Source organism: Trypanosoma conorhini (genome assembly GCF_003719485.1).
Source record: "Trypanosoma conorhini strain 025E chromosome Unknown Tco_14.4_contig_00478, whole genome shotgun sequence".
Classification (NCBI taxonomy): domain Eukaryota; phylum Euglenozoa; class Kinetoplastea; order Trypanosomatida; family Trypanosomatidae; genus Trypanosoma; species Trypanosoma conorhini.
In genome coordinates this window covers 1-8,157 of record NW_021704566.1, presented here as the reverse complement: position 1 = coordinate 8,157, position 8,157 = coordinate 1, and the positions used below count along the sequence as shown (strand labels likewise).

Genomic DNA, 8,157 nt, shown 5'->3' with positions numbered 1-8,157 from the left:
GCGATGCGGCCGGCGTGACTGCTTTGCCGTTCCGTCTTCCGCTTTGTTTGCCGCATTATTTGCACAATTTCATTTTGTTTGTTTGTTTTGTTTCCTACAGTCTGTGAGAGGATTGGTGTCGGACGAAGGATGTCTGCTGCGTTTCACGTAGCGTCGTTTTTTTATTCAATAGTTCTCTATAGCGATAGTCGCCGATGGGAAGTTGTGCATTCTTGCTCCTTTGCACTTCTCCTCTGCGCAGGAGACAGGGTAACGGCGTCTGCAGAAACCGGCCCGCATTAGTACCCCACGATGGATGAATGAGACGTTGGCTGTGCTCCCCATGCCTTCTCTTTCTTTCCGTCATTGCGTGTATGTGCATTGCGTCCACACAAATCATGCAGGTTAAGTGCTACATATATATATATATATATTATTCTTCCTTCTTACTCCCCTTTTGGAGCAATTTATTAAACAGCGCACTCGCCCCTCCGTCAGCTTAAATTTCTCTCTCTTACTTCTTCTGTGTTGTGCTGTCTCTGCCGCAGCTCCCGCTGTGGTTGCTGCCGGGCGGCGGTGTCTGCTCCGACTACCGCGTTTGTTGTTGCTGGTTATCTTTTTCTTTTCCCACTCCGGTGGAAAGTAAGGGACGCCGTCTCCTCCCCTGCAGGATGAGCCTCGTGCACCACTTCTTTCACGTCAAGGGCGGGGCGACGACGGCGAAGCCGACCGCCACCACCAACAGCAACGCCGACTGCGCCTCGGCGGCGGCGGCGGCGGTGGAAACCGTGCACGTTGCCGTGCAGGGGTGCTGTCACGGAGAGCTCGACGGCATCTACGCGGCTTGCGCGGCGCACGAGAAGGCGAGCGGGCGGCGGATCGATTTTCTCGTGTGCTGCGGGGACTTCCAGGCGGTGCGCGACGCGAGGGACCTGCGGAGCATGGCGGTGCCGCAGAAGTACCGCGTGCTGGGCGACTTTGCGGCGTACTACCGGGGCGAGAGGCGTGCGCCGTACCTGACGCTCTTCGTGGGCGGCAACCACGAGGGCTCTGACTGGCTGGCGACAGAGAGCTACGGTGGGTTCCTGGCGCCGAACATCTACTACGTGGGGCACTCCGGCGCCGTGATTGTGGATGGCCGCGTCACTGTGGCTGGGCTGAGCGGCATCTTCAAGGGGCACGACTACGCGCGGCCGTATCCCGGCCGCCCCTTCCATGCGTCGGAGGCGGCGAAGCGCTCCGCCTACCACGTGCGGCGGATTGAGGTGGAGAAGCTTCGGGCGCTCTCGCGGGCGCTGGAACGCATGCGGCGGCAGCCGACTCCCCAGGCGACTGCGCCCGCGGCGGGGTCCAGTGCGCCGCCCCCGCGATGTGCCGCGACGTTTCCGCACCTCGACCTGTTCCTCTCCCACGACTGGCCGGCGGGGATCACTAGGTACGGGGACGAGGCTCAGCTGCTGCGCCACAAGCCCTTCTTCGCGGACGACATTCGTCACGGTGCGCTGGGGAACCCGCACACGATGCCGCTGCTTCGCGCCGCCAAGCCGCAGTACTGGCTGGCGGCACACCTCCACTGCCTGTTTGAGGCCACCGTGCCGCACCACGACGTGGAAGCCGACGCCGCCGCCGCTGGCGTGCCGCGCGCCACGCGGTTCCTCGCGCTGGACAAGTGCTCGAAGGGGAAGGGCTTTCTCGACTTCATTGACCTCCTTCCCGGCGGCGGCGGCCCCGCTGCGGAGGAAACGCGGGAGCGAAGTGCGAGCGGGCAGGGACGCGTGGTGCACCATCCGCTGTGGATGGAGGTGCTGCGAGAGACGCACGGCATGCTGGCGGCGAACGACGCAAACTGGTCGGCGGAGTCGTGCGCGTTGCTGCGGCTCGCGCCGGAGGAGCTTCGGCGGCGTGGTGCGTGGCTGCCGGCCAGCAGCACGAGGTCGGTGCTGGAGGCGCTTGCGCTGTCGCCGTCCCCGCTGCAACGGCCGCCCGCGGGGGAGGAAGGGCGCCCGCTGCCGCCGCCGCCGCCGCACGCGCGCGAGCGCCCTGCAGAAGCGAGCGCCGCGACACCGCAGACCGCGGCGCCGACTGCCTGGGATGGCGTTGCCGAGGAGCTGGCCGTCACGGAGGACACGGCTGGGGCCCCATGACTGGCGGGAAGCCGGGCGAGGCGGCAGGGGCGGCGGACGCGGCGCAGCGAGGGATATGTTTTGGCGCTGCGGTGGTAGTTTGACGTAGATGAGGTGCTGGTGCCTGTAGTGAAGGGGAAGAATGAATATTGCGTGTTCGTGTGTGTGTGTGTCTTTTGCAGATTTCACTGTGCTTGATGAGCAGGATGGCGTCGCTTGTGGCTGTGTGTTTTGTTGCCTGTTGTTTCCAGGGTGTCCGCTTCCTACGTGCCTTGGACGCCTCCGTCATGGGTTTGCAACCGACATTCACGTGTTAATATTATAGTTGCTGCTGGTTTGTGCGAGGGGGAGGCGAAGCGTACTTGGCGCTGTGGCGCTGCCCCCGTGCATTTATCTGTTCGTCTTCATGTCTGTGTGCGTGTGTGTGTGTGTGTGTTTGTGTGTGTTTTGCCGCATTGCATCCGCTGCCAAGTGTGTCTTTTGCCCCCCCCCCCTTCTTCCCCACTTTTCTTTGGGTGCCCGCCAGTTAGGTAGCGAAACTCTCGCACACCAATTCGACACATCGCACTTCTCCTTGCGTATATATTCACCCACAAGGCGAAGGAACCCAAAAGAGGGTAAATCAAGCCGAACAAAACAAGAAAAAAAAACAGTGAAAAAGAAAAATAGGAACCGGCGGAAACACCGAATATTCAAAAGCACACACGTGTCTTTGTAAGTAATAGTAAGGCAGGCACAAAGGAAGGAGTTTGTGCTTGCGTCTGCTTCTGCGTCTGTGCGTGTGTGTGTGTGTGCGTGCGTGTCTGTTTAGAGTCGTGTGGGAGAGAGAGGTACGGAGTTCTTCTTGCCTGCGGGCGACGAATAGACGACACCAATTCCAGCCGTCGCAGGTCAATAGTAGCAGTAAGTGGCGGCAGTCGGCCCCCGTTTGGCGCGTAACGGTGAGGAACCGCGCGGCGTGGAACCACCTCGGAGAAAAACAAGCATAGGTGCAGCGAGAGACAGCGAGGAAGGAAGGGGGCGAGGTTGCTGGCGGAAGTTCCGCACACACAACAGCCACACCGTCCATTCCTGGCCGCGTTCAGTTCACGCTTCGTTGCCGTCGCCGCACTGCGCTTAGACCGTGTGCGTGCGTGCGTGCGTGGCCGGGCGAGGGTAAAACTGCACCGACAGCGCAGGGAGGCACCATTGGCGCCGCAGCGTTGGACACCGTAGCCGCGGAAGCAAAACAGGGCAGGCGTAGCTACCGAGCATCGGGGCAGAGGTCGCGTGTCTTCGCAGAGACTCTCGCCCCTGCCTTGAAACCGCTTTGTGGCTACACGCGTGCGTGCAGAAAGGGGCCAGCGGGGACGCGGTGCGTGTTGCGGCGTCACACGAGTAGCCTTCACAACCACCCACCCACCCCGCTCACGCCGCCAGGCAAACACCACCGCCGCCGCCACCGCGCCAAACAGCAGCAGCGGCAAGAACAACACTGAGCAGGCGTGTTTGGGCGATAGAGAGAGACAAGGCGAACGGGTAGGCCGTCAACCATCGAGAACAGCCGCAGCCGCAGTGAGAAGGGCTCAGAGAAGAAGGGCGATCCGAGGCCAAAAGCGACTTGGGCACCTGTCTGCGCTTCGGCACAACTTCAGACACAACACTCTTTGCATTTCTTCTCGCTCGTTGCCTGCGCCCCACCGGCGTCTTCGAAAGTCTTTTCTTTCTTCTGTGTGTGTGCGTCTGTTATTGTTTTTTTTTTAGGTTCTCGCCGCCATTAATTTTTTTGTCATTTCCTGTACCCGTTTTTCTTTTTTGTTGTTGTTTCTGTTTCCCTTTTTTTCTTTTTTCCCTTTTGCTTGTTTGATCCGTTGGGGGGAGGCTTTTGTCTACTTCATCCGCTGGGCCGTACGCTCCCCTCCCTTTTTTATTATTATTGTTATTATTATTATTGTTGCCCCCAGTGTGGCTGTCGTTGGCGTGGGCGTAGTGCCGCGCACGGGGCCCCGCAGTAACCCGGCATCCCACGGACTGTCAGTGGCGGTCGCTCTCGCTGTGCGTGTGTGCGTGCGTGCGTGCGTAGGCGACAGTAGACAACTCCCGCCAAGGAAACCAAAGGGGCGGAGGTGGAAAGCGCGAATATATATATTTATATATTCAGGTATATATATATAGAGAGAGAGAGAAGGGAAGGGAAGAAAGAAAGAAGAGTGGGGAGAAAACAGCTGGGAGAGAGCGAGAGAGAAAAAAGAAAGGGAGGAAGTCATCGGGCCACTTACTTGGGGGGGCCTTGAAAGCGGCTAGTTTTTTTTTTTTTTGTGGTGTGTTGTGGTTGTGGTTGATTTTTCTTTGTTTAACGCGGCAGACGAAACAACGCCAACGAAATGGACGGGCAGATGAACCCCCCGCAGCACGGCGGCGCACGGCACTCGCCCTCGCTGCAGCAGGGCCCCGCAAAGCCGGCAGGGAACCTCTCGGAGGGGCTAGACATGTTTGACCTTCAGCTGCAAAACGACTGCGCCAACGTCCCGGGCTCGTTTACGGGCGGCCTCGGCGGGAGCGCCGCCGCGGTGGGTCTCTCCTCCTCGCCCCCCGTGGCGCTGTCCGCGGCGATGTTCTCTTCGATTGCCACCGCCACGCACGGCCTGGCCTCCGCAATGAGTAACCCGCAGACCGCGCGTCGCATGGTGCAGGAGGTGGCGCAGGTCATCCTTCGCTTCGTCTCTACCCCCGACGAGCCACAGCCGGAGAACCTGACGGAGGAGTACGGGCGGCACTTGATTCTGCAGTTTGTGGACGAGCTTCAGCGCTCGACGGCGGCCGTGACGACGGGAATGACAAGCGGCGGCGATGGGCGCCTGACGATTGACAAGGAGGTTGTGCTGTCCTTGAAAAATGGTAGGGATGATTTGCCGCCGCCGGGGGCGGAGGTGGCGCGCCCGCACCATCCCTACGCCGGCTACTGCGGCACGCTGAACGCCGCGAGCCCGCGGACGACGACGCAGCCGCTCTGGCGCGGCACCCCGCCAAACTTTTCGAGCGCCGTCCACGGCGGCAACAGTACCAGCGGCAGCACAACCGCCAACAACAACAACAGTAACAGCAATCCTCGTAGTAGCCACGGTGCCATGGAGAGCTTCAGCCCTGCTGGCGTGGGGGCGGCGGTGCATCAGCAGGCAAATCTGACCACGACGACGCTGAGCAAACGCGTGGGTGGCGGAGACGTGTTTCGTCCCCGGCCGCAGCACCCAAGGAGCGGAAACCGCACGCTGATGTTACACCGCCGCGTCATGACAAGCGCGAAGAAGGTGCTTCGCTCGGCTAGCTCCGCCTTCTCAGAGTGCTCCGCGGGGGAGACGGGTGAGGTAAGCAGCTCCATGTCACGCACCACGGTTGGAACAAGCGCGCTGGCAAAGTAGCACCCACTCGTACACACAAATTCGCAAAAGAATAAGAAAAAAAAACGAAAGAAACCAAAAACACAAATGATCCAGAAAAGGAAGGCCTTTTATTTTCTACTCCCAGCTGTATTTCGTTTTTCTTTTCGTGTTTTTGTTGTTGTCTTTGTTGTTTTGTTTTTGTTTTCTTTTTCTTTTCTTGGGCTCCCCCCACCCCACCCCTTGTGCGAACTGAGCACGTGCATGCCCCTGCCCTGCTAACATGCATGCAGGTTCAGTGTCCATGTAAGTATGGCTGCCTTTTTTTTTCTCTCTCGCCCGCTAGCTCGCTGTGTGTGTGTGTGTGTGTGTGCGTATGCGTGCGTGTGTGCGGGAGGGAAGGAGGGGGGATGGATTGGTGCGTGGGCCTGTACGTGTCTGTGTCTTCGCTGTTGTGCCTGGTAGTATTTATATATATATATATTCTACATTAATGCATGTATGTGTAGATTGGGGAAGAGAGGGGGGCTGAAATGGAGGTAAAAAAACACAACGAAAAACAATGATGAGAGAGGTTAGTATGTGTGCGTCTGCAAATGAGACGCTGTGCAGCAAGGAATTCGGCGGCGTAGGCGAGGGGAGAGCACCAGGGGGTGTGCAGCGGGTAGAGGGAGCCGCGGCAGGAGTAGCAAATAGTCAAGCTCCGCCTGTGACGAATGAGCAAAAGTGTGGGTGTATCATCTCTGCCGCTCTCTGTTCTGCCACTCCGTTTGTTTTTCTGTTTCTTTGACGTGCCCCCGTGAAACTACGCCCGCTGTTGCGTTTGTCTACTTCCTCTTTTTTTTTTATTTTGCTTCCTCTGCCTCATGGGTATGAATGTCTACGTGGCTGGTGCGTGGCTGGTGCGTTGCCCTGCCGCCGCCGCCGCCGCCGCCGCCGCCACGGCTGTGTAATTTCCGTTTTTTTTCTTTTCTTTTGTTGGTGTTGGTGTTGTTTCCCCTCCCCCCTCGTTGTTACTTCGCCCCACACTTCGCTGTAAACCTCCACGCAAGCCCCGCATGCACGCGTGCGTGGCAACGGGAGAAAAGGCTGAGGGGCAGAAGAAACAGAAAAAAAAAAAGGAGAGAAAAAGAGACGAAAAGAAATGCTCAGGTAAACCCACAACTTGTGAGCCGCGGCACCAGCGCATTTGCAGCGAAGAAGGAAGACGCAAAAAGAAGAAAGACGAAAGAAAAATAAATAAAAGTGTGCGTGTATAATTGAGCTTTTTAGTCTTTAATTGTTACTATTATTTTTTTTCTTTCGTTAGTGTGCGAGTTTCATGAAGTGTGGCCGCGTCTGCTGCCTGTTGTTCCCCCACCGCCGTTTGTTTACTCGCTTCCTTCGATCGGCGTGAGTGTGTGTGTGTGTGTGTGTGTGTGAGGGAGAGAGAGAGCAGCAGCCCCAGGGCCGTGGCACGCACCTCCGAGGCGCATGCAAAGAGGCACACGCAACGAAAGACCCGAGGCGGCGTGGAAGAGAAGAACGGCAAGAAGTGGAAATAAAGATATAGATATATATATGTGGCCATGAGGGGCATCCAAGGCGAGCGAAAACAAGGCCGCATGGGTGGAAGAGGAACAGCTGCAGTCGAGGCGGGGAAACTGAACAAGAAGTGCAGAGCGGAGGAAAGGACAGCTTTTCTAGGGGCCTGTGGGAGGAGTGAACAAGCGCTCCGGGAATGTATGTGTGTAGTTATTTATTTTGCTGGGAAAACCCCCAGTTAAAATATTATCTTTCGCTCTCGAGTTGCCGCTGTAGAGAACACGCAAAGGGTTTTTTTTTAATCAGTGAGTTTACTATCAAGTCCTGCAGAGATGCCTCCCACAGCACACGCCCATCACAGTCAGTAGATGAGCCGCATTATATGGCACTGGCGTCTTGGGGCGCAGCGCAACGGCCCAGCGGCGCTTTTCACTCGAGTTCCTTGCGGCATCGCTGCCTCCCGTTTGATCTGTCGCGTGGATGGCGGCCCCCGATTTGGTCGGGGAAATTCTTCTTTGGCTTCGGCATGAGGTCACCAGGCGGGTTTGGTCGCGTTGTGGAAATGCAATAATTTCATTCACGGCGTCGCGGCGCACACACCCGGAGTCCCTCAGGGCCTTTGAAGGGGCCAGGGCCGCCCCACACACGGGATGGGCGGCACTGGCAGACTGTGCGTCGGCGACGGCAGCTGCCGGCACAAGTGCGCCAGGGCCCACCGTGGAATGACGGGGAGCCGCGGGCACAGTATACTCCCCGCGGAGAGCCCCGGGGGCTCCGGGGGTAGACGTTTGCAGAAGCAGCATGTTCGCAACCAACGGGCGGTCGAAAACCACCAACTGAGGGGCCGGCTCAGTGAGAGGGAGGCACAGCAGCAGACGATAGAAATTGTTATTTTCTGGAAGGGGGAACACGTAGAAAGTTTGGCTAGTGCCCGCACTGAGCGGCAAGACTTGTCGCAGGTGAATGCCGCGTGGCCGCTGGGCGACACTCCTGCCGTGGGAGGGACTTCGCGGGGTCGGGGAGCAAACAGCGTGGGCGCTGCGAAGGGGGCGCGGAGGGGCGGGGTGGTGGCCGCCGGCACGCCCACTTCGTCTGTGTGTGTGTGTGTGTGTGGCGGGAGGGAAAAGGGCCCCTTGGGCCCCGCTGCGCCTTGCGGTTCGCCGCTGCCTGTCTAT

The 8,157-nt window shown here is 58.6% G+C and overlaps 3 protein-coding genes across 3 annotated transcripts, besides 17 other annotated features; 2 read left to right on the top strand and 1 right to left on the bottom strand.

Annotated features, from left to right (window-relative positions):
* Positions 1-392: 392 nt before the first annotated feature.
* Positions 393-416: a microsatellite.
* A 234-nt stretch (positions 417-650) lies between these two features.
* Tco025E_06785 (oligoribonuclease) lies at positions 651-2,123 on the top strand (the record flags this gene model as incomplete). Its single annotated transcript, XM_029373657.1, has 1 exon — positions 651-2,123. One exon carries the CDS (start codon positions 651-653, stop codon positions 2,121-2,123), a length of 1,473 nt encoding a protein of 490 aa, XP_029226232.1.
* A 390-nt stretch (positions 2,124-2,513) lies between these two features.
* Positions 2,514-2,548: a microsatellite.
* Positions 2,549-2,853: 305 nt separating this feature from the next.
* Positions 2,854-2,904: a microsatellite.
* Positions 2,905-3,514: 610 nt separating this feature from the next.
* Positions 3,515-3,547: a microsatellite.
* A 339-nt stretch (positions 3,548-3,886) lies between these two features.
* Positions 3,887-3,945: a sequence feature (A-rich).
* Positions 3,946-4,005: 60 nt separating this feature from the next.
* Positions 4,006-4,037: a microsatellite.
* A 99-nt stretch (positions 4,038-4,136) lies between these two features.
* Positions 4,137-4,162: a microsatellite.
* A 58-nt stretch (positions 4,163-4,220) lies between these two features.
* Positions 4,221-4,255: a microsatellite.
* Positions 4,255-4,340: a microsatellite.
* A 125-nt stretch (positions 4,341-4,465) lies between these two features.
* Positions 4,466-5,500, top strand: Tco025E_06784 (uncharacterized protein; the record flags this gene model as incomplete). Its single annotated transcript, XM_029373656.1, has 1 exon — positions 4,466-5,500. The coding sequence occupies one exon, from the start codon at positions 4,466-4,468 to the stop codon at positions 5,498-5,500; it is 1,035 nt and encodes a 344-aa protein (XP_029226231.1).
* Positions 5,501-5,525: 25 nt separating this feature from the next.
* Positions 5,526-5,583: a microsatellite.
* Positions 5,584-5,611: 28 nt separating this feature from the next.
* Positions 5,612-5,680: a sequence feature (A-rich).
* Positions 5,681-5,809: 129 nt separating this feature from the next.
* Positions 5,810-5,849: a microsatellite.
* A 74-nt stretch (positions 5,850-5,923) lies between these two features.
* Positions 5,924-5,942: a microsatellite.
* Positions 5,943-6,372: 430 nt separating this feature from the next.
* Positions 6,373-6,399: a microsatellite.
* Positions 6,400-6,411: 12 nt separating this feature from the next.
* Positions 6,412-6,453: a microsatellite.
* Positions 6,454-6,654: 201 nt separating this feature from the next.
* Positions 6,655-6,702: a microsatellite.
* A 152-nt stretch (positions 6,703-6,854) lies between these two features.
* Positions 6,855-6,879: a microsatellite.
* A 420-nt stretch (positions 6,880-7,299) lies between these two features.
* On the bottom strand, positions 7,300-8,157 carry Tco025E_06783 (uncharacterized protein; the record flags this gene model as incomplete). The annotated part of the gene is made up of 1 exon (XM_029373655.1): positions 7,300-8,157. A coding segment is annotated over one exon (858 nt), but the record flags the coding sequence as incomplete, so codon positions are not given.